We start from the raw sequence: 26,492 nt of genomic DNA on the forward strand, positions 1-26,492 counted from the left end.
ATATGTAACAAACCTGCACGTTGTGCACATGTACCCTAAAACCTAAAGTATAATATTAAAAAAAAAGATTATAAATATTCTACCAAATATTTAATTTCTGCTTTGAGATACAAAATCCAACGGGAAAAAAAAAAAAATTATATAGCCACATGTATTTTTGGTGTTTTTTTTTTATGCTGAGTAATCATCCCTATTTTCCACTTTAATCACTAGAGCTTTTTCCTTCATTTTATGAATAACAAACCTGAGAACATCTACTTTAGTAAACAAAGTAACTAAAAATTTTATACAGAAAATAAATTGACAACCTCGACTATCTAGAATGGTTTCCATAAGGAAGAAAGCTAAAAAGGACTTTCACAAAGGCTAGGTAGGCACTTAAAACAATTCCACATTTCCAAAAGGAAAGCCTGGAAGACATTCTCACAGGATACTCAGTTCACTTAATATTCAGTTCTTAAAGTTCTGGATACGTGGATACTGGACAAAACCAAAAGCAAAGAAAGCATTTTAAAGAATAAGCAAGTAATAACGAGCTTCTAATGTGGAAGAGAAAAAAAGGTATGAAAAGTAATCATGGCCAGGAGCGATGGCTCACACCTATAATCCCAGCATTTTGGGAGGCCAAGGTGGGTGGATCACGAGTTGGAAACCAGCCTGGCCAACATGGTGAAACCTCGTCTCTACTAAAAATACAAAAATTAGTCAGGTGTGGTGGCTGGTGCCTGTAATCCCAGCTACTTGGGAGGCTGAGGCAGGAGAATGGTGTGAACCCAGGAGATGGAGGTTGCAGTGAGCCGAGATCGTGCCACTGCGCTCTAGCCTGGGTGACAGAACAAGACTTTGTCTCAGGAAAAAAAAAAAAGTAATCATAAGACCTCAAAAAGCAAAACCTGAGGCCTTACAAGTAAAAGAAAGACCTTCATCATACCCTTCTTATCCCTGTTATAAAGAATATAATATTCATAGGCATGAACTCAAATGATCAATAAAGTGTTAAAGCACAATGAATACTCATGATTTTAAATGGCTAGGCAATATTCATGTAAAATGCTAACTGTAGTCAATCACTAAATAAATATTTTCTTAATAAAGAGCACAGTGAGTATGGTAGTCAGCCTCTAAGATGTCCCCCAATGACCCTTGTCTCCTGGAATTTATGCTTTCTATAATCCCCTCTCACACTGTACTAGGGTTGGTCACTAACAGACTACCAATACCAATATGAGTGATAGTATGTCACCTCCAAGAATAGGTTACAAGACACTGAAGCTTCCATCTTTATGATACTCTGACCTGTTAACTTGATCTGGAAACAGCTATATTGTGAACAGCACATATGATGAGAAACTGAAGCACTGTGCCAACTAAAGTAAAGCTGAAAGCAAATTCTGCAGTTCCAGTTAAATCTTCAGATACTGAAGCCCTTGTTGATAGCTTTACTGCAACCTCATGAGAGACCCTGAGCTAGAACCACCTAGCTAAGCTTCTCCTGAATGCCTGAGTCTCAGAAATTGAGAGTGTGAGATAATAAATGTTTGTTTTAAGCTGATACTTTTGTGACACAGCAATAGATTACTAATACAATGATTTAGTTATTTTCAGCAAAATCGGGTTGACTTTTTGACATACACAAATAAAGTGAATGCAAAAAAAATTAACTGGGAGAAAATGTGGAGTAAAGAATTTGGCCTTGCCCAAAAAAAAGATCTGGCCTGCTGGGCTCACTCCTGTAATCCCAGCACTTTGAGAGGCCAAAGCAGGCGGATCACTTGAAGTCAGGAGTTCGAGACCAGCCTGGCCAACATGGTGAAACCGTGTCTCTACTAAAATACAAAAATTAGCAGGGTGTGGTGGTGCGTGCCTATAATCCCAGCTACTTGGGAGGCTGAGGCAGGAGAATAGCTTGAACCCAGGAGGTGGAGGTTGCAGTGAGCAGAGATCGTGCCATTGCACTCCAGTCTGGGCAACAGAGAAAGACTGTCTCAGAAAACAAAAAAAAAAAGATCTGACCATTGCCCGTAGCTTCCTGGAGGTCATCTTTGGGCCCTGGGAATGTTATGCCTGATAGTAGCATCTTTGTTTGATGAGGGTCCTATGGTCACACTGGATAATCTAACAATGTGATAGAGAGTGAAGGCTGGACACACCCACATAGTCTTAGCTTAGGGTCTGGTCACACCCAAAAGAGCAACAATAGTCTCAGGCTGGGGACTTTGAGTCAGTTGACTTGGAAACTGGAATAAGCCATGTGAGCAATTCAGTAGTCCACTCCTACATAATGGAACTCCCATAAAAACTATGAACACTGAGGCTTGGGTGGGCACCCGTTTTGCAACACTCCCTGCATACTGTCACACACTGATGCCAGGAGAAGAACGTGGCCTGACTCTATTAAGAGAAAACAATAGAAGTTTCACATTTGGTACTTCTGGACTCTGGCCTATGCCTTTCTTCCCTTGGCTGATGTTAATTTATATCCTTCCCCTTTAAGAAAACAAAATAATAGCTTTCAGTGAGTTCTGTGAGTCCTAACAAATTATCAAACCTAAGGTAGTTTTGGGAACCCCAAGCTTGCAACTGGTGTCAGAAGTAAAGACAGTCTTAGGGACTGTCCCCTGAAACTTGGTAGTTGGCCCTAAAAGTCTCTCTCAAAAAAAGATCATTTTCTTCTATCAATACTATGTCTACTGTGTTAGGTTCTTGACATAGTACTTCCTTAAAAAAATTTCCCCATTTCACAGAAAACATAATTAAGTCTCAGAAAGGTCATGTATGTACAATTCAAAGAATGAATTCAAATCCAAGGTTATCTGGCACCAAAGCCTGTATTTCTTCTATTATAACATGCACCAGTAACCAATTTTTTTTTTTTTTTTTTTTTTTTTTTTAAACTTAGCATGCCTTCCCTCAGATTTCAACAATTCATTTTTGTATCATTCTTTATTAAGAAAATGTCACCTCCAGTGCCAAGTGGGAAGGGCCATGACAGCGTTGATATAATTTAAGTTTTGGCTTTATAACTGGATAGTGTTGAGTATATTTCAATCATTCTGTGTTATCAAAGCATTTGAATCAGAAGAATTACAGAAAAACAGTGTAATTCTCACCCAGAGAATTTCAACTATATAAATCAGTTTTGTGGCTATAATCTAAAACAAAAATAAACTGCAATTCAAAGAAAAGAATGACAACTATATCATACCCAAATCAAGTGTAAGAGAATATGTATCAAAGAAATACAGATTTTTCTTCCGCAATAAAATTTCACTTTGGGCAGCTACAGCATTTTTTTTTCTACATACCAAGTTAAATCTGCTGATAGAAAGCAGGTAGGATGTCATCAATATGAGGCTACATTTTATATTTCTTATTTCAGCATTAAAACTAAGATACCCATTTAAGCTTTAGTATAGGTAGGATCTCTACCAGACATGTAAAACAGATTCTCCACCCTCCACTTCCAGCAGACTAGGTAGTCTGGTGCAACTCTCATTTTAAGGTTACATTTCACACTTTTATCTGGTTACTATTTCAGGTGTTTCAAAGACCAGCATCAGCTAGCCTGACTAATTGCATTATGTTCTGGGTACAGAAAACACTGTTAAAACTGACCCCCTGCAATGCCCAGAAGTAATTTTCCTCTTTAAACTGTATTTGGTTTTAAAATAGATGACTAGAATCGTGAGAGAGTAACCCACTCTCATCTTGGCTGAGAGAAAATCATTAAATAGAAATATATGAAAATCTAATGACTCTAATATAAAAAGTGAGATACCAAATTTTTCTTATAGGCCTACACTAAGAAATTGGCTAGCTTTGTGAGTTAAATCCATTATAGCTTTGTGAGTTAAATCCACTATAGGTTTACATTTTAAACCTATTTAAAATGTAAAGATTTCACATTAACCTTCAGGGCAAAGCAGTTCACATTTAAAAACTGAAACATCACCACACTGCCACAAGATTATAGATATTTCTCTGGTGAAGAACATATGACTAGCCATTATTACTTCATATCATCTCTCACTCCAGATTACTTGTTAGTAGAATAAAGCATGCTTACTGCACAACCATTTTCTCTGTTGTAGTTGGTTATGTTAATATATCATAAGGAGAAAAAAAAAACTTCAAAATTCTAAATAGATCCCAGACCCAAATTAACATATTACATAATCTCTCAGAAACAATACGTCAATATGCGTTTATGTTCACGGATTAGAATGACTATCTGATTTGTCAATTAAACTGAAACACTTTGAGGATAAAAGGAAAAATTAACCAGTTAGGATAAATAGGTAATAAGGTATCAAGTGGGACTGTCTGTACCTGGCAAAATGGAACACATGGTTACCCTACCAAAGACCTATTCGTAAGAGGCAATCCTTAGGAGAAGTCTAATACCAAGTTTATCTAAGAGATAAAATAGGGTGATGTTTAACCACTGTGTATCTCAATTTCTTTACCTGTAAAATGAATATATTACCCTCTCACCTACTTTATAATATTTCACTGAGATAATACACAGTCACTGTGAAATATTAAATATGTTGCAAATGCAGCACATATTTTACCCCTAATGAACACTATTATTAACTAGAGAGCTTGTTTGTCTTTAAAAGCCTTTAGGAAATCCAGAAATATTTAACTCTTTGATGACTCATATATAAAGGCAAAGTTTATTTTACATGTGCATATACACACATATATTACACATCCTCATCATTTTTATCATATCCTTTTTCTATTAATTATCACGGCCTTTTCTTTTAAAACCTTCCACATAAAATATGTGATTTTTTAAAATCGTGGCAAAAGAAAATCAGGAACTGCTGACAAATATTAAAAGACACAAGTTAAGCTATTTTAAACACAGACAATTCATTTACTATCTTGATTCAGAGCTAATAAAAGCAATAATCTCCTCTGGAGTTCTCTGTATGAAATAGAAGAGTAGGGCTAGGTATGGTGGTTCACGCCTGTAATCCCAGCACTTCGAGAGGCCGACGTGGGCGGATCACGAGGTCAGAAGATCGAGACTATCGTGGCTAACACAGTGAAATCCCGTTTCTACTAAAAATACAAAAAATTAGCCAGGCATGGTGGCAAGCACCTGTAGTCCCAACTACTCGGGAGGCAGAGGCAGAAGAATGGCGTGAACCCTGGAGGTGGAGCTTGCAGTGAGCCAAGATTGCACCACTGCAGTCCAGCCTGGGCAACAGGGCGAGACTCAATCTCAAAAAAAAAAAAACAGAAGAGTGATTTCAGCACTGCAACCATGGGTGGTTATATCAGTGCAATTCAATATTACAATAGCAATAGCAATGATATATACTAATGTGACTAAATTGCCTACCACACTGAGAATATCTGGGGGGTCAATATTAACTAATATTAAAATATACTACATACTCTAATAAGTGTTAATACAGTTCCAGCAAGTATTAATAACCTAAAAGCATGTTCCTTGAAGCAAGAAGTAGTACAATCTGGCAGGGTGCGGTGGCTCACACCTGTAATCCCAGCACTTTTGGGAGGCCGAGGAAGGCAGATTACCTGAGGTCAGGAGTTCGAAACCAGCCTGGCCAACATGGTGAAACCCCATTGCTACTAAAAATATAAAAATTAGCTGGGCATGGTGGTGTGTACCTGTAATCCCAGCTACTTGGGAGGCTGAGGCAGGAGAATCACCTGAACCCGTGAGGCAGAGGTTGCAGTAAGCCGAGATCATGCCACTACACTCCAGCCTGGGCGACAGAGTGAGATTCCATCTCAAAAAAAAAAAAAAAGTAGTACAATCTATTTCATGTGTATCCTCTGATAGGAACCTAATATTATGTAAATACATAACAGAAACTCAGAAACACTTAACTAATTGCCATATTTACTTACATTGATTAAAATGAGAAATATATACTTGGAGGAACTAAAGTTGGAGAGGAAGAGAAATGCAAATGCTTATATTAAGACCTTAGAATTACAGGTAAATTTTCTTAGTTTCTTTAATATTGTTCTAATATTCTAATAATTAAAAGATGTGAAATCACATTAACTCCACAAAAACACTTAATAAAAGCACTAATATAGAAATAATGGCAATTGCTAAAATTTATTATTTACTCTGTATTAGTATAGTAAATAATCATGGATACAAACAAAAAACACACAATTCTTTTCTGTGAGAAGTTCATCGACTTTTCTCAATAAATCGGTAGAATACTCAAATACACTAATACTGGGCTGTGTTTGAACTTCAGAGAGCAATTTCTGACTATTTCACTGTATTCTGGGATCTCCTACAGGATCTTTTATTATTAGGGGGATTATTTAGAGGACTTTTTGAGACCCTTTCCATTTCCATGATGCTATATTAATACTAACTAACCCTCAGACTCCATGGATGACTTCTCAAAGCTGGGTCTATCCAATATTCCAAAGAGGAAAATCTATCAAGCCTATCAAAGAATATGTTTCATAAAGCAATGGCTCCCATACCTTGTAGAGGATGAGAACCAAGGAACTTTTTAAAAATCAGGATTTCCAAACTCCAAATCAGGAACTCCAGAGTTAAGATCTAGATATCTGGATTTTTTTTTTTTTTTGGATGGTGTCTCACCCTGTTGCCCAAGCTGGAGTGCAGTGGTGTGATCTCGGCTCACCGCAAACTCCGTCTCCGGGCTCAAGCGATTCTCCTGCCTCCATCTCCCAAGTACCTGGGACTACAGGTGTGTGTCACCATGCCCTGCTATTTCTGTATTTTTAGTAGAGACAGGGTTTCACCACATTGGCCAGGCTGATGTCGAACTCCTGATCTCAAGTGATCCACCCGCCTTGGCCTTCCAAAGTGCTGGGATTATAGGCATGAGCCACTGCAGCTGGACTAGATACCTGGATTTTTAAAAATTCACAAGTAAGTCTAATGACCAGCCAGGTTTGGTAACCACTGCCATAAAAAATGGCAATTTTGAAAATATAGACAAATTGGCTTCATGATTCTAGATGCTTATTTTATGGAGCTGATAGGCTGATATAATAATACAATACTATTAATTTCTGAATATCGTAGAAATTGTACAAAAATAGGGCTTCAAAGTATACATCTGTTAGCTGACTTTATTCATAGGGTTTTTAAGTAACACTGTAAAAAATGTTTCTAATGAGAAATTAATATACTAGTTAAAATCTCTTCGTATTTGAAGCAAACTTCATGGTTGTTTAATAAATTATCTTAGCAAAACGCTTCACTAAGGAAGTGCTACTCTGAAGTACTTTTATTAAATTATTCACAAAAATAAGTAATTCATTCCTCCAGAAATTTCTTTGCCAATCATAACAGATTTTAAAACTAGAAGGAACTTTTGTGACAATCCAATCCCATAATTTTTTGTTAAGGGAAGACAAAGCTAGAAAGGTTTAAGTAATTTGCTCAGGGTCACACAATTGTTCAGTAGCAGGGCCAGGACTACATACCAAATCTTCTACAAGTTATTTTTTTAATTAAAAAATTAAAACATAAACTTTATAATTTTCAAGATGTTTACAGAAACATTATACATAATTTATCTCTGTGATTGTAGTCTGACTTTTCTTGTTTCTGCTCACTTATTTTCTAATTTGTCCAAATAATTACATATTAATTGACAATATAAGAAAGCTTTTAAAAAATGAAGTCTTACCATTTCATCTGGTAGTCCATGGCGATCAAACTTGTAAAATGATGCTACATGAGTAATAATCCACCAACTAAAACCTAATGGATCCCTGGACTGGATTATAGGCATATAAGATCTTCTTCGGTCACTTGATTTTTCAAGCAGTGTTTTAAGTAGTTTATTCAACCAGTTCCAAAATGACTATAGAAACAGAAGTAATTTGATTCCATTAAATTAAGACAGTTTCAATAACCTTTGATTTCGTTTTCTCTATTTTTATAATGAAGCATATATACAACAGACAAAACACATATATAAAACTGAAATAATAAAAATACTCAGGTTAAGAATCAGAACATAACTAGTACTTTAGAAGTAGCTTACATGTCAACAAATCTTCTTCCTCCATCCAGTAGTAACAATTTTGTTGACTTTCATGATAAATCATTTCCTTGCTTTTTTGTTTTGCCACACAGGTATACCAGCCTATATTACATATTGTGTGGCTTCATCTGTATTTTGTTTTTTTTTTTAAATGCATGTCTGTATTCTCAAGCGGCTTGTTTCTAATTCTTTTGTAACTTGCTTCTTTTGGCCAACGCTACGTTTCTGAACTCATCTATATTAATGAAAACTGCCATAGCTCATTGCAATATTCCAGTATATGACTATATGATAAAACACTTAATCTACTATTGCAGAACATTTAGTGAGTTTTAGGTTTTTCTAGGTATTTCATGTAAATGTTCAAGTTATTAGACATAAAGTTGTCGACAGTATCTCTTACCTTTCTAATGTATACAGAAACTGAAGTCATGTTCCTTTTTATATTTCTAGTATTGAGTATTTTTGTAATCATCGTAAGTAATATTGGCCAATTTTAGGTATGAATTTGAGGACCCAACTTTTGCTCATTTTATCCTTTTCATTGTTTTAATTTCATAATTTTTTGTTATTTTTATAATTTCATTCATTTTACTTTCTTTGGATTTACTGCGAAGGGCTTATTGCTAACATCTTGAGATAAATTATTAGTTCATTAATTTGCGATCTTTCTTTTTTCCTGTATTTGCATATAAAGTTACAAATTTCCTTCTAATTATAACTTTTAGCTGTAGTCCCAAAACCTTAGTTTACAGAATGTTACTTTAGAATATTTTCTAATTTCCATCATCTCTTCTTTAACCTATGAATTATTTAGAAATATATTTCATTATTTCTATGCATGTGTATTTCTCCTTGAAAATCTGTCCATTTTAAATTCCTACGGTTAACACCATGTTATTAGCCACATGCAAATTTAAATTTATATTCCTGATAAAGTAAACCTTTCATCACTATAAAACAACTTAATGCTTTTTTTAGAGTCAAAATTTTTCCAATATTTGTTTAATACGTCACTTTCTTGTATCTTTTCTATGAATTTTGAACCTTGATATATTCTGTTTTAGAATATATCCTGACAATATGTCTTTTAAATGGAGCTTTCAGTAGTACCACTGCAGGTAATATAATGACTAATATATTTAGTTTTGAGTCTACAATCTTATTCCATATTTCTATTTGTATACCTACTGTATCTATCAACACCTCCTTCTCTGGGGTTGAATATTTATTTTTTCCCCCTCTACCTGCTTGGAAGTTAAAAAGTCCACTTTTCTTCTTTTAGTGATGATCTTAGAAATAAACAGTATACATCCAAATGTCTTGGTAAATTAATATAGACCTTTCTCTTAGAGCAAACAAGAACCTTAAGACTCTAGCTCATTTATGCCCTACTCACTTTAAATGCTACTATTACTATATGCTTTAGCTGTTTTTTAATTCCAATAAATTATATTACTGATTTATACAAAACATCTACCACTTTCTTTGCTCTTTATTCCTTCTACATGTCAGAATTCCCATTTTGGCATCACCATTCTTCTGCCTAAATATCGTTGAGGATTCTCTTCAATTTTGCTTCAATGAAAATAGCTTTATTTTACCTCACTTTTTAAAGATATTGATAGATAAAGAATTTTAGGTTGACAAATATTGTTTTGATACAATAAGGATATCATTCCCACTGGCCTCCACTGTTGTTGAAAAGTCAGCTGTCCAATTGTCACTCTTTTAATGGTACTATATTGGCCAGCTGTGGCAGCTCACACCTGTAATCATAGCACTTTGGGAGGGCAAGGCAGAAGGATTGCTTGAGGTCAGGTGTTTGAGACCAGCCTGGGCAGACCAGTGAGACCCTGTCTCTACAAAAAATAAATTAGCCGGGTGTGGTGGCATGTGCTTGTACTCCCAGCTACTAAGGAGTCTGAGACAGGAGGATCACTTGAGTTCAATAGGTTGAGGCTGCAGTGAGCTGTGACCACACCACTGCACTCCAGACTGGGTGACAGAGACCTTCTCTCTTAAAAAAAGAAATAAATAAAATAACACATTTTTCTGTCTGATGCTTTAAATTTCTTCTCTTTGTCTTTGGTCTTCTTTGATTCCACTGTGATGTATCTGGGTGTGTTTTTTCTTTTTATTTACCCTATGTGGGTTCACTGAATTTATCTGATTAGCTTTCATTAACATTTGAAAATTTTCAAGTCATTTTTTCTTCAAATATTTTTGTTGTTCCACTTCCTTTTTAACTATAGTTAGAAGTATATCTGACATCTTCTCTATTCTTAATGTCTCTTAACCACTCTTTCATGTTTTCCACCTTTTGTTATATTGTGCATAACAGATCTTATTCAAAATTAGCCTACTATACCATTATGCAGCAATCATAAGATGCATTTAGCTGTCACATCATTTAATCTGTTTCTTCAGCTTCCTTTAATCTGTAGGAGTTCCTCAGACCATACCATTCATAACCTTGGTATTTTTAAAGAGTATACCAGTTATTTAGGTTTGTCTGACATTACACATTTTATTCTTCTTTTGTGGGGGGAGAGGGTCTCACTCTGTTGCCCAGGCTGCAGGGCAGTGGTGCAAAATTCTGGGCTCAAGTGATCATCCCACCTCAGCCTCCCAAGTAGCTGGGACCACAGTCATGCCACCACCACACATAGGTAATCTTGTGTATTTTTGGTAAAGATGAGGTCTCTATGTTGCCCAGTCTTGAACTCCTGGGCTCAAGCAATCCTCTCACCTAGGACTCCCAAGGTGCTGGGGTTACAGGCATGAGCCACCACACCTGGTCTATTTTTGTTCTTTCAAGGCGTCATATTGATGGTACATGATATCAATCTGTCCTATTACTAGTTAACTTTGATTACTTGGTTAAGGTAGTACCTGCCACATTTTCTGTACTATAAAGTTATTATTTTCCCTTTTATAATTGATAAATATTATGTAAAGATCTTGGCAAACTATGTAAATGTGCTGTTTTTCATCAGTTTTGTCCACTACTTTAAGCATCCATTGAGGATTCTTGCCTGAAACAATTACCATGGAGGTTGTCAAATGGTGATTTTCTAATTCCATCATGACTCTACGTCTATTAGGAAGAGCTTCCCTTTTCCCAATTTATTTATATCAGTAGGGACTCACAGATTCCCAGTGAACAGATTACAATCCCTTACTATTTTGTAGCTCAACAGCAATGGAGGCCAGTGGGATGATATCCTTATTGTATCAAAACAGTATTTATCAACCTAAAATTCTTTACCTATTAATATCTTTAAAAAGTGAGGTAAAATTAAGTTATTTTAGCCTATAGACCTTAATGCTGACTCTCGTGTCCTTCTGACATGTACTCATCATTTTTTGATCACTTCCTTAGTTTCTGGTACAAGATGTTTCAGGCTCATGTTTACTTTCCATGCTTCATCCTGTAATCAGCCATTTGTTCAAAGACTCGTTTCCTTTCACTACAGAATGGTTATTTTGAAACTAAGATATAGCTGCAATGTGTATACTATTACTCAGTATCACTGCTTGTAAGCCCACCCAGTGAAAAGGGTAGGAAATGGAGGTATGCACACACACACACATATACATTTATATGCAGTTCTATATATTAAAAAGAAGTATTGCATACTATAACAAATTCTAATCCAACATAATGTGCTTCATGCTGGCTTTTCTTCTTTCCATATGTGTAACTCAATTTCCCAACACAGACAAACCTGACTCCAGTTACCCACAATGTATTTATTAATTTGTCCAGTCCAAGAATACAAATATATTTAAAATTGCTAATCCTCACATAGCAATGTAAAAAACAAATCTCCTAAGTATTTACAATTCTTTATGATTCTTTTGTCTTTAGTCTTATAGTATAGTATCAAAATAGTACATTCTAAAGTTACCTGGGTTAATATTGCCAATCCCCACAAAGAGTGTAATTCATTTAAAATACATTTAAGTTCAGTTGTTTCTGTTATATTCCATTGAGTGCACCTTTCATACAGATTGATTTAATTTTAGGGCATGTGGAACATTAACATGATTCTAAAGTCAGAACTACTCAAATAATCACATCAAACCCTTCCACTCCATTTTCACCCACCCACTTCATTTTTACCCACCAATCTCAAATTTGTCTTTCCAGTATTTATTTGTGCACAATTGAACATATATATATATACATACATACACACACACATTTCCTTTTTCCTAATTTCTTATACAAAAGGTAACATCATTCTATATTGTTTTGAACTTTGTTTATATCATTTAACAATACATTCTGCAACTCACTCCATATCAGTTCAGATATCTTCCTCATTCTATTGTACAACTATAAATAGAATCGTTAATTTTATGTGTCAATTTGAGCAGGCCACAGGATGCCAAGATAATTGGTTAAATATTATTCTGGGTGTGTCTATAAAGGTTTTCTGGTTGAGAGTTACATTTTAATTGGTAGGCTGAGTAAAGAGATGGCCCTCTCTAATATGGGTGGGTGCCATCCAATCAATTAGTGGCCTGAATACAACAAAAAGTCCTCCTGAGGGTAGAGAAGACTCCCTGTGCTTCATACTGAAACACTGTTCTTTTCCTGCCTTCAGACTTGGACTCAGACCGGAAATTACATCATTGGCTTTTCTGGTTTGCAGACCTTTGGACTGAGACTGGAAACTATACCATCAGCTCCTCTGGGTCTTCAGCTTGCCAACCTCAGATTCAGGACTTCTTAGCCTCCATAACTCTGTAAGCCAATTCATTATAATAAATCTTATGTATCTGTATATCCTATTGGCTGTTTCTCTGGAGAACACACACTAATACAGAATAATACTTCAGCGTACAGATACACCATGGTTTGCTCAACCACTCTTTTATATTTAAGAATTTAGGGCCGGGCGCGGTGGCTCACACTTGTAATCCCAGCACTTTGGGAGGCCGAGGAGGGCGGATCACGAGGTCAGGAGATCGAGACCACGGTGAAACCCCGTCTCTACTAAAAATACAAAAAAATTAGCCGGGCGTGGTGGCGGGCGCCTGTAGTCCCAGCTACTCCAAGAGGCTGAGGCAGGAGAATGGCGTGAACCCGGGAGGCGGAGCTTGCAGTGAGCCGAGATTGTGCCACTGCACTCCAGCCTGGGCGACAGAGCAAGACTCCGTCTCAAAAAAAAAAAAAAAAAAAAAAAGAATTTAGATAGTTTCTACTATACTACTATAAAAACAATACTGCAATAAATAAACGTATGCATATGCATTTTAATTTTGGAGGGTACACACTTAGAGTAAATGCCTGGAAGTGGGATTGCTAGGGTCAAAGTTACAAAATCCTTGGCTCACACTTTTTCATTGAGTCATTTTAAATGCTACATTGAGGCCTTGCTTTAAGTTGACTTTGCAAGTCTAGTGCCAATAAAATTATTTTGCTCTTATAAGTTGTTTGGTCTTTGAGCCTAGAGAACTTGGAGATTTTTTTCTTTATGTTTAAAGTGAAACAGTTTTAGTAAGACTTGTCTTTGGGTGGATTGCTTCGGGTTAATCTTTCAAATTATCCAGTAGGCCCTTTCAATATGTAGATTTAGATCTTTTATTTCTGGGACGTTTCCTTTGATTATAATTTTTAATATTAGCTATATCACATTGTTTTCTTCTCTAGGGATTGCATTTATATGTACAGTTATTTCCTCTTTGCCTATCTTCCATCTCAACCATTTTCTCACTCTCTTCATATTTATCTCATTTTTATTCCCTTAGTTGTTTTCAACCTTTCTTCTATGTCCCTTATTAAATTTTCATTTAAGTCTATTCTCCCTTGGTCATCTTGTAATTTAGTCAATACTGATATAATTTTCCTCTTCCTATTTCTTTCCTGCATTGAATGTATTCTTTCCATCCATCCACGGTTTTCTGTCCATTTGTTTTTAATATTTGAGTATCTTATTCAAGGTGTTTTTCTATACCCCCAGATGTAGTCTGAACAATTAGACAAACTAATTCAATCTACACTGTTGTCATTTTCTTCTGTTTTATAGTTGTTTCTGGGGGAGAGGGTACCATCAACTAAAGTATATCAAATCTGTTTTCTTCTAGTAAGTTTATAATGGTCTAGTTTCATTCCATTCATTTTGTAGATTAGGACTAGCTTAAAAGATTCTTAATTCAGGGTTACCTTCTTTTGACAATGCACCAAAGTCCCATTTCTTTACTGAATTTCCTTTCCTTTTCTTTCTTCTTCTTTTTTTTTTTTTTTGGTGGTGGGAGAGGGTATGAGTCCTTTGATTTATTCTTTTTTTGGTGGTGGTGTTTTAAGACCCTAAATTTTCTGCTTTCTCTTCTGGTGCCCTTCACCACCCAATCACCAATGGGTACCATGACTCATTTTTGCCTTTTTATTCTACAGAAACTCCATGTCATGTGGACACTTCTATGTTTCTTTCTTATCATCAGTTCTCTGATCTACAAGAAAACTTTTTCAGTATCTTCACATTCTGGCAATGATTTTAAAGCAGTTCTATAACCACTGTTAGTTCTCTTCTCAATGTAGTTTTTCTCAGACTGCCCTGCCTTGTTAGAAAGGCTTGTGGTAAGAGCTTTAGAGGTTTTCTGTTTTTAAAACTGACAGTACTAAGCACTCCCATTTGCAGTTATATAATATGCGTGTTTTTGTAAACAGATGACATTTGAACAACACGGTTTGAAATGCATGGGTGCACTTATACATGGATTTTCTTCCATCTCTACCACCCCTAAGATAGCAAGACTAACTCCTCCTCTTCCTCCTCGTCCTCCTTAGCCTACTCAACATGAAGATGAGGATGAAGACCTTTATGGTGACCTACTTCCACTTAATTAATGAGAAGTAAATATATATTCTCTTACGGTTTTCTTAACATTTATTTTCTCTAGTTTATCACGAGAATACAGTACAACATAATATACAACATACAAAATACATGTTAATTGTTTCTTTATGTTATGGTTAAAAATTGCAGTCAATAGTATGCTACTAATGGTTTTTTGGGGAAGTCAAAAGTTACATGCAGTTTTCTGGCTGCATGTTGGGGGGAGGGTCAGCATCCCTAACTCCCACACTGTTCAAGAGTCAACAGTAGATATATTTGATTTTGCTGTTCTATATTTTGTTAGAAGGTTATGTAGGGAGATGTGGGTTTAGGCATCCCTCCATTTTTCTTGGCTACCCAGAATTCAATGCCTTGAAATTTTTCTTTTTTCAAGAGAGGGCCTTGCTTTGTCATCGAGGCTGGAGTGCAGTGGCACAATCTTGGCTCACTGTATTCTCGATATTCTGGGCTCAATGGCTTGAAATTTTTAATAAAATCTAGGTAACATGAACTCAGTCTGTAAACTCATATAATGGCTAGAATACAATAAAAAAACACACAGAAGCAATCTGAAACTTCTGAAAAGCACCACAGTTAAAGACAGTCAATTTTCCTTAAAAATCTAGTTGAGTTTCTAGTTCATCTTTCTGAGTGCCCAGTTTTATGGATAACTGGTGTAGTTGTATGCTACCAACTTGATTGACTCTGAACTTTATCTTCTATTCTTGTACCCCATAATGCCTGAAAGCCAAAGTTCAAGTTTACACAATTCAGCAACTGCCTCTAGGTTATGAAAAAAAATTTTTTTACTCAATAAACAAAAATATATTAAGTTTACACTTATTTGATGCTAAAATAATAATTCAAAATAAATACAGTACTTGCAAACCTACAAAAATAGAGTTGTTATTAACAAAAGATAGCAGGCCAGGCATGGTGGCTCATGCCTGTAATCCTAGCATTTTGGGAGGCCAAGGTAGACAGATCACTTGAGGTCAGGACCAGCCTGGGCAACATGGTAAAACCCCATCTCTACCAAAAATACAAAAATTAGCTGGCCACGGTGGTACATGCCTGTAAATCTAGCTACTCAGGATGCTAAGGCACGAGAATTGCTTGAACTGGGAGGCGGAGATTGCAGTGAGCTGACATTACGCCAAGGCGGAGGCTGCAGTGAGCACTCTAGCCTGAGCAACAGAGCAAGACTGTCTCAAAAAAAAAAAAAAAAGATAGCAGCACCCAAACCCCCAAATTACAGAAAACTGGAAAATTTTAGAATCCATGAAAAATCAAAAGTACCATTTCATATAACATAAACCATATTTAATACCGTTTTACAAGAGACTGTTTTACTTACTTCTGCCTAGGGATACTTCTCTTTTTCAATAACCTACAGCACTTGAAATAAAATAAAGCCCTGTTCTGAAGACATGACTGAAAATGAAGTGAAAGAAAGTTTCTCATCTTCCCTTTTCTGCTTCTCTTCCTCCCTCCTTGAAATTGCTATAAAATTGAGTAATAGAAACCTGTGTTATTTCTCCACAAATCTTCTAAATCTGCCATATTTCCTGACTAAAATGTTTTCTAGGTTACTAATGGGTAGTAAATACCTTAGTCTAAAAGATTTCTGATAGAACAACAACAACGAAACTGAGTAAGAGGTGAACCTTGTACTGCTCTTAGATTTTTCATATTACTAACTTGGGGCTAAAAATAATTACGGTTAAAAATAAAGTAGATATTCAGTACTCAGTTATTGCTCTATTTGGTGGTTATTATTGCCTTATTATAAAAAAGTTAAGATTTTTCTCAGTCAAAACCATTGGATTAAATCAATATAAAGGTTAGTAACAATAACTAACACATCAATTTTCCAACTTACTTCTGAGACAGACCATTTACTTCTGTGGTCTAGAAGATGAATAAGTAGAACCCATAATTCTTTAATGCATAAACATGGACAATGGTCACTCATTAATGATTCAGAAGGCCTAACCTATAGAAAATAACCAAAATGTGTTATTTATAAGACAGCAGCAGAATTTTAAATGACATATATCTTTCAAATACATTTAAAAGAATGATTTAGATGACTAAGAATTTATTCTCAATTAGATAAAATTACTTATTGAAAATGTGCAATTTCATTTAACTTTTAAGACAAATTTCCATTTTAAAACAAAAATTACAGATTAATTTGATTTCAACTTAAAAAAAAATTTTAATCATCTAGTCCCGTGGTCAGCAAACTTTTTCTATTTTTTTTTTTGTTTTTTAGACAGAGTCTCGCTTTATTGCCCAGGCTGGAGTGCAGTGGACCGATCTTGGCTCACTGCAAGCTCAGCCTCCTGGGTTCACACCATTCTCCTGCCTCAGCCTCCCGAGTTGCTGGGACTACAGGTGCCCGCCACCATGCCCAGCTAATTTTTTGTATTTTTAGTAGAGACGGGGTTTCACCATATTAGCCAGGATAGTCTCGATCTCCTGACCTCATGATCCGCCCTCTTTGGCCTCCCAAAGTGCTGGGATTACAGGCGTGAGCCACCACGCCCAGCCAGCAAACTTTTTCTATAAAGGGCTAGATAGGACATATTTAAGAGTTTGTTGGCAATATAGTCTCTGTCACAACTACTGAACTCTGCCATTTCAGTACAACAGCCGCAGATACCTGGTAAGAGAAATGGACCGGGTTATATCCCAGTAAAACTATATTTACAAAAACAGGTAATGGGCTAGATCATACCTCAGGGCTAGTTTGCTTATTTTGCCCTGAGTCATCTACAACAAAAGACTGCTAATGAAAAGATTAGAAAATAAATTTTGATTCACTGTAAACAGAGTAAAAATTTTGCAAGACAGAATGAATACAGTTATTAGGAATTTACAAAGATTAAGTAATTTCTAAATTATCTACCTTTTTTTAACAAAAAAATCCTCAACAGCCCTAGATAATGCACAGAATGTACGCTGTATTTGCAAATATCGCTAGGCTTCTTAATTTCATAATATATGCAATATTTTACATAAGTTATATACACATTTCTACCCTAATACAAAGTAAAAAAAAAAAAGTATTAGGATGTTACTAGAAATTCTAGCCACAGCAATTATGCAAAAGAAATAAAAGGCATCTAACAGAAAGAAATAAGTTAAAATTGTTGCTGTTTGTAGATAACATGATCTTATATATAGAAACCTCTAAAGACATCACCAAAAATTATTTGAATAAATAAATGCAGTAAAGCTGCAGGATACAAAAATCAACATACAAAATACCATAGCATTTCTATACAATAACAACAAACTATCCAAAAAAGAAATCAATAAAACAATCCCATATATAGTACATACCTACAAAAATAAAAATACTTAGGGATAAATTTAACCAGAGTGAAAGGCCTATACACTGAAAAATATAAAACACCAATGAAAGAAACTGAAAACAACACAAATAAGTAGAAAAAATATCTTGTGGTCATGGATCGGAAGAAATATTATTAAAATGTCCATACAACCCAAAGTGACCTACAGATTCAATGAAATCCCTACCAAAATATTTAATGACACTTTTTTACAGAAATAGAAAAAACAATCCTAAAATTGGCAGGAAATCACGAAAGGTCCTGAATAGACCCAGCAATCTTTAGCAAAAAAGAACAAAGCTCGAGGCATGACACTACCTGACTTCAAAATATACTACAAAGATATAGTAATCAAAAGTGTGCTGCTAGCACACAGACACAGAACAAAATAGAACAATTGATTTTTGACAATGATGAAAAGAGCATGACATGGGGAAAGGACAGCTTCTTCAATAAACAGGTTGGGAACAACTGGATATTCACACACAGAATGAATTTAGGCCCTTGTTTCACACCACACAGAAAAATCAACTCAAAATAAATTAAAGACTTAAATGTAAGACCTGAAACTATAAAACTAGAAGAAAACATAGGGGAAAAGCTATATGACAATGGTCTGGTAAGTGATTTCTCGGATATGACCCCAAAAAGCACAGGCCATGAAAATGAAAACTGACAAATGGGATTATATCAAAATAAAAAGGAAATATCTGCAAAGCAAACGGAAAAAAAATCAATGGAATGAAGGGAAAATCTCGAGAATGGAAGAAAATATTTGCAAACCATACATCTAATAACGGGTTAGTATCTTAAATATATAAGGAACGCAAACAATTCAATAACAAGAAAACAACCCAATTACAAAATCAGCAAAAAATATAAATAGACGTTTTCTTTTTTTGAGACGGAGTCTCGCTCTGTTGCCAGGCTGGAGTGCAGTGGCACAATACCGGTTCACTGCAACCTGCGCCTCCTAGGTTCAAGCAATTCTCCCGCCTCAGCCTCCCAAGTAGCTGGGACTACAGGCATGTACCACCATGCCCAGCTAATTTTTTGTATTTTTAGTAGAGACGGGTTTCACCATGTTAACCAGGACGGTCTAGATCTCCTGACCTTCTGATCCGCCTGCCTCAGCCTCCCAAAGTGCTGAGATTACAGGCGTGAGCCACCGTGCCTAGCTGACATTTCTTAAAAGAAGACATACAAATGGGCAAGCAGTACATGAAAAGTGCTCAACGTCACTACTCATTATGCAAATGCAAATTAAAACTTGATGAGATACCACCTCGAACTTGTTATAATGGCTATTACCAAAAAGACAAAAGATAACAAGAGCCAGAGAGGAAGTGGTGACAAGAAAACCCTTGCACAGTTTGGTGAGAATGTAAATTGGTACAGCCATCATGTAATACGGTATGCAAATTCCTCACAAAATTAAAAATAGAACTACCACATGCTCCAGCAATCCTACTAGGTATATTTGCAAAGAAAATGAAATTAGTATGTTCAAGAGATATCTGCATTCCCATGTTCACTGCAGCATTATTTACAAGAGCCAAGACATGGAATCAACCAAATTGTCCATCAACAGATGAATGCATAAAGAAAATGTGGTTTATATAGTGGAATACAGTCATGTGTCACTTAACAGCAGGACACGTTCTGAGAAGCGCATCTTTAGGCTAACATGATTTATTGTACTTAAATTTTTTCAGCCTACTACTGCACACCTAGGCTATGTTGTATAGCCACCTTGTATACACAGTCTGTCACTGACTAAAACTTTGTTACACAGTGTATGACCCTACTATTCAGCCTTGAGAAGATGGAAATACTGTCATCTGCAACAGTATGGATGAACCTGGAGGACATTATATTAAGTGAAATAAGCCAGGCACAGAAAGACAAGTAACACATAATCTCACTTATATGTGGAATCTAAAAAAGCTGAACTCATAGAAGCAGAGTAGAATGATCCTTACCAAGGGCTGTGAGGAGGATTAGGAGGGAGGTGGGGTAGATGTTGATCAAAGCATACAAAATTTCAGTCAGATAAGAGGAATAAGCTCAACATGATGACTACAGTTAAAAACAATGTACTATATAGTATTCTTGAAAATCACTAAAAGCGTAGATTTTAAGAGTTCTCACACAAAAAATAAGAATGTGAGATAATACATATGCTAATTAGCTATATTTAGCCATTCTACAATGTATACACATATCAAAACATGATGTATATGATAAATATAAATAATTTTGTCAATTATCACAAATAAATAAATATTTAAAAGTTATCAGTCTATCATATCTGGTTAATCCACTAATACACATACACACTAAATTGTAAAAATATTGATAATGCATAAAAAAATCTAAATTTTGAAAAATTATAAAACTCCTTTTCCCTCAATCTGACTTCCCAAAAACAGTCTTTATGCTTGTAATCTAAAATAACAGATAATACTCTAAACATTTACACTCCTTAAAATTGAGCATGTTCTGTAGCACCTTTAAATCACTGTCACCATTAAACACTCCACGATAAACACAATTTAATAAAAACACATAATTTTACCCAGATTCGAGACCTTTTATGAAAACAAGCAAGAAAACCCCTTCTTAAAATGTGTGAAGTAACTTTAAGTAAGCATTTATTTCATTATTACATAACAGCAATACAATACATTATTAAAGAGCTGACCTCTACTATTTGGATAGAAATTAGGCTTCCAATGATTTCAGTAAACATCATTTTTATTTATTTATTTTTGTCAAAATAGAAAAGGCTATGTTTCTTAAAAAAAAAAAAAAAAAGAAAAGCTCTAAAATACCAATTCCAGCCTGTTTTAGATGTTTAAATAAAAATTATTTTCCCCTTCAGCTCCCAGATAATAGCAACTAAATATAAAATTAGAACATATACACCATTTTAGATTAAATTCTTACAGATTAAACGACATGCATTAAGGACTGAATACTGTCTTTAAGTCTCAAAAATACAAAAATACAAACAAACTCTTAAAGCATTACCTTGTCATACCTGTTGAGTGACAGGCTTATTAAATCACAAAGGAGAGTTTCACAATGTTCATCAAATAGGCTGACATTGGTTAAATTGTCACTTGCCAGATTCATAAACTGATGACCATATACAACTTGTTCTGAAAGTGTAATAAAAATAGTTTTAAAATACAGATTTTACTAAATCAGAAAGGAAAAAGTGACTGTACATCTTTAAATTATAACAAAACTAAAACATAGTTTTAAATTTTTTTTGCAAATAAAATTTGAATTTGAGGACAACCTTCTCATATGAGCACTGATAAACATTATCTTCAAAAGTTTTTTTTTTTTTTTTTTTTTTTGAGGCGAGGTCTCACTCTGTCACCCAGGCTGGAGTGCAGTGGCGTGATCTCGGATAACTGCAAGCTCTGCCTCCCAGGTTCAGGCCATTCTCCCGTCTCAGCCTCCCGAGTAGCTGGGACTATAGTCGCCTGCCACCACGGCTGGCTAATTTTGTTTTTGTATTTTTAGTAGAGACGGGGTTTCACCTTGTTAGCTAGGATGGCCTCAATCTCCTGACCTTGTGATCCGCCCGCCTCGGCCTCCCAAAGTGCTGGGATTACAGGCGTGAGCCACCACGCCCAGCCCAAAAGTTTCTAATTCTTCCAAGTAACATCTAATAAACTTCTCTTTTCCTAATAAGTCTATCTTTGAAAAGCATTAATGCAACACAACTTAAAAAAAAGAGAGAACAATATAAAATCTTCATCCACATTTCTAGCCAACAAAGCCTTTAAAACATTATTTTTTTAACGAATACTGATAAACTGACCCCATGCAATTGTTTTATGGCATAAAATAGGGCAAACCAAGGTAACAGATAACCAAAATTTATACTTAAAAGAACAAGTCCACTTGAGTATTACTCTAAGAACATATTAATGTGAAATACAGAGTCCACAAGAGAGAGGAAATTATATACTGGTGTACATCTTTGTATGTTTCTGTGTGTGAATATATGTAAGTATATACATATGTAGACATATATGTATGTATTTATTAACTGAAAAGCAGGTGTAGGAGTAATAGACATCTTTACAACCTAAGTGACAGGTTGCCAATGGAACTTAAAAATGCCAAAGAGCAAGATCAAGAAATAAATGGGCAACATATCCACAAGGATAAAAGATATTTATCCATAATATGTACAAACTCCTACTAAAAAAAGAGGAAAATTTGCAAAATATAATGAGTAAGTAATTAATAAAGCAAATATAGACAATAAAATGTAAAGATGTTCAACTTCACTAGTAACCAAGAAATTGCAGATAAAAAAAGCCATTTCATTTTTCACATGTTAGTTGGCAAAAAATAAAATATAATTGATCATATCAACTACTGGCAAGAGTATGAAGTAAAGGCACACTATAGTTAATGCCTATAGATCAGCAGGACTTACTATTCAGCAAAACAGCAGCATATATGTATTAAAACTACAATGTGCCACTCTACTTCCAAGAATATTTTACAGAATAACTTGTACACATATTAAAGATATATATCTATACAGAAGGGTGTTCAGTGAAAAATGATTTGTAAAATCAAAAAATGAAAGTAACTTCAATGTTTAAAAATAGAAATGGCTAAATATAGTAGAACCATAACATGCAGCCTTTAAATGGATAAAGTAGAACTATAGGTACTAACATAAACAGATCGCTAAAACACTGATAATGAAAGATCACACCGAACAGTATGATGATCATATCTGTGGTTAAAAACAACAAAATTTTACCTATGAGTTTCTATATATGTATACTAACAGATAGAAAGTAAATATGGAAAGATAAATCAAGCTGTTCCCAATAGTTATCTCCGGAAAAAAAGGAGTAAAACTTTTACTTCATACTTTGTTTACTATTTGATTTTCTTTTTAAATATCAGAAAGCACTTATTACTTATGTAATTTTAAAAAGCAATAAAAGCTGATTTTAAAAATATAAATCATAAATCCATAAACTTACTCAATTTTTCACCCAGCATGTAAAGAATTTCTAACACCAGCCAATGTATATCCAAGTGGAGATGTAAGAAATGCCATGATGGTGGAAAAAGCTGTGGATGACATTATCAACTGTGATTGAGAATTCATTAATATTTTACTAGGTATTTCATAGCATGTCACAATACTCCTCCATAAACACAAGGATAAAGAACCAATTAACCTACCACTATTCAAAAGCTCAGGGAAAACCTCTGTCTTGTTCATTAGAGGATTCTTTCACTGAAGATCTTTGAAAGCAGGAAATATTTTCATCTGTTGGTTTAAGACAAACCCACCGTGGGGCTGCTGAATAGACTTGTATAGTAAAGGTACCTTCCAACCAACCTCTGATTCTACTATAGCTGCAAGGCAGTAAAAGAATTTTTTAACATGTATTTTCAGAATTTTGTTTTAGAATTTAGCTAGGAAATTTTTTTTAATGTATGAGTATCCAGAAACTCCTATAAAATATTTTAACAAAAGAACTTTAGACTGTCATGTAGACATTATTGTCACCTCATTAAGAAACAGAAGTTAAAAGAGGTGAAAAAATTTACCTCTCAATTCATGTATTAGTATTCAAACTCAATTCTATCTGAGTCAAAACTCAGCACTTTCAAGTACTGTGTTATACTGGGTTATCAATAACCTTCCTCCTGTCAGCATTTAGCATCACTATAAAAATAAATACAATGACATAACATGTTCCATTAAAACAAATAGAAAGAATGATGAAGAGTAGACCTGCCTTATTAGGTATACAAACAAAATAAAATGCTACACTGACAAAACAATATTGGGACAGAAATAGATAACAAACAGCAAGAACAGAGAAGGCAGAAATAAATTTATGTGGCATCTCGAATCGATGGGAAAAGTATGGGTCATTCAACAAAAAATAAGATTTTTAACTTTGCAAGAAACTAAAGTTAGACTTCTCACCTCACTGCATATTTTAAAATAACATGAATTAAAGAAATAAAAACAACAATCAAAATATTTTAACAGCATAGATAAAACAAAAAATGGAAAATGATAACTATAAAAAATTCAAATCGACCTAGAAAGTCAGCTTACTTGATGAAAAAGTAAAGAAAATATTTGCAATACATAATTCCCAACAACTAATATATATCTAGAGAGTTCTTAAAAAATAATAAAAGAAGCTCAACTGGAAATACCAATTAAAACAAGACATTTCACATACAAGACTGTTATAACAAATTATACAAAGTCTTGAAAGATGCTTTTTTGTTTCAGAAAAGAACAGTTTTTTGGTGTGTGATTTTTTATTTTTTGAGGACTGTAAAGTTCCCCTGCTTTAAAAATTTAGTCTTCTGAGCTTCAAATAACCTATCTTTTCAAGTCTGCCTAATTAAAAAGTCTATGAAAGGCAAAACCTAGTTTGAGGACCCTAGTGCACAAATTTTTATTTCTGCTGCTATATAAATTATTCATTTTTATTTCTTACGTATTTGATGGATAACTAGAAAATAAAAACCAGTCCAATTTACAGAAACTAGTAAGGAAAATATCCCTCCCTCAACAATCTACTCATGAATCTTTTTATTAAATGACATAAAAGCAATTATCTATTTGTTTTCTATTGATTAGATAACTTGTAAATTCAGTTAGAACTTTATTTGCTTTTATTATTACATGTATTGATCTCTGATGAAAAAGTCAACTTGTTTCTGCTTCATTTCACAGAAATATGTAAACATTTAATTCTACTTATTTTATTTCTTGAGATAGGGTCTTGCTCTGTCATCCAGGCTGGAATGCAGTGGTGCAATCATGTCTCACCACAGCCTCGACCTCCTGAGTTCAAGGGATCTTCCCACCTCAACCTTCTGAGTAGCCGGGACTACAAGGTATGTGCCACCACACTGGACTAACTTTTTAATTTTTTGTAGAGATGGGGTCTCGCTATGTTGCCCAAGCTGGTCTCAAATCCTGGATTCAAGCAATCCTCCTGCCTCAGCCACCCAAAGTGTTGGGATTACAGGCATGAGCTACCATGCTCAGCTGTTTTTACATTTTAACAAAGATATGTTCATAAAGAGCAAATATTATTCAAAACGGTAAAGTCAAATATAATGAAAGGGGTTGAGACTTCAGGGAATCTCACTGTGAATTACCATAATTTGTTATTCATATAAGCTCCGATTTTCATATGCAGAATCTATTACTTATCTATAAGCTAGGCATGGTAACAATCTAAATTTTTAAAAACCAAACTTCAGAGGGAATGATTATCACAGGTAGGAAAAAAAGGGCACAGTCAAAACAATCTTAATCACATTCCAAAAAGGCCTCAAAAGTCAGAATACACATAATGATGTGGTCTTGAAAGTTTTTTATAAGCTGATCTTGAATCTTACTGTAATATATGATAAAAATTTTAGAAAATAAAGATTATTTCATTTGCTTTAAAATTTTCAGACATTTATACAGTCATAAATCAAGAGACTAGCTACTGATTCAATGACTACTATGTTTTAATAACTTCATGTATATGAATTTATTTAATTCATCCAATGATTCTAGTAAGTTATAAGAATTACACAGATGGGGAAGCTGAGGTGTCATTTGCCCAAAAGCACATAACTAATAAAAGGAGGATGGGGGGGCAAGAATTTCAACTCAGGCAGTCAGGTTCCAGAGCTGTAATTCTGACTAATTTCTCTCCTTCTTGAATGAATATTCCTTGTGGGGAGAAAAAGCTGATAATTTAAAAATCAAATGAAACAAGTCAAACCTTAATCTGGTTTTGATTTACAGATGCTCCTATATTAACACTGGGAAGTTCAGACAGGTGTCCAATATACAAGAGTAATCCATGAAGCTCATCAATCAACACTGAGGGAAGCTGAGCCTCCAAAGCCTCATAAGGATGGACAGGAACATGACTCTCAGCATTCTGTACTTTCAGATACCTAAAAAATAATTAGATAAAATAAACAACCAAAGTCTGTGTGAATACACACAGAAATTCATGCAGTGATCAAAATACTCATCTGATATCCTACCTGAAGATGAAAACTTTAACATAATGGAGAAATAGTACACACTGCTGTCTAATATTGTCTGCTTTGCAGTGTAGAGTTGATACCTTCCCTGAAACCAAAATAGACAATGTTAATCATAGTTCAAATAATTATCATGGGCAGTGACAAAAAATGTTGTAAGC

At 34.7% G+C, this 26,492-nt stretch overlaps 1 protein-coding gene across 8 annotated transcripts in view; it reads right to left on the reverse strand.

Moving 5' to 3' along the window:
• The window catches only part of MMS22L (MMS22 like, DNA repair protein), a 145,275-nt gene that overhangs the window by 108,559 nt on the left and 10,224 nt on the right, over window positions 1–26,492 (reverse strand). For 6 of the 8 annotated variants that reach the window (XR_010116298.1, XM_055259314.2, XM_055259304.2 and 3 more), the window contains 6 exons: window positions 26,332–26,419; window positions 26,061–26,238; window positions 23,280–23,370; window positions 21,283–21,413; window positions 16,770–16,883; window positions 7,677–7,853 (listed from right to left, as the gene is read on the reverse strand). Coding sequence is in view for 7 of the 8 variants with exons in the window: in XM_055259314.2 (XP_055115289.2) it covers window positions 7,677–7,853; window positions 16,770–16,883; window positions 21,283–21,413; window positions 23,280–23,370; window positions 26,061–26,238; window positions 26,332–26,419 (779 nt within the window). In the remaining variant the exon portion in view is untranslated. The remainder of the gene's footprint in view (window positions 1–7,676; window positions 7,854–16,769; window positions 16,884–21,282; window positions 21,414–23,279; window positions 23,371–26,060; window positions 26,239–26,331; window positions 26,420–26,492) is intronic. The other 2 variants (XM_055259343.2, XM_063619633.1) reach the window with 1 other exon arrangement.

This window comes from Symphalangus syndactylus, chromosome 2 (assembly GCF_028878055.3).
Source record: "Symphalangus syndactylus isolate Jambi chromosome 2, NHGRI_mSymSyn1-v2.1_pri, whole genome shotgun sequence".
Taxonomy (NCBI): domain Eukaryota; kingdom Metazoa; phylum Chordata; class Mammalia; order Primates; family Hylobatidae; genus Symphalangus; species Symphalangus syndactylus.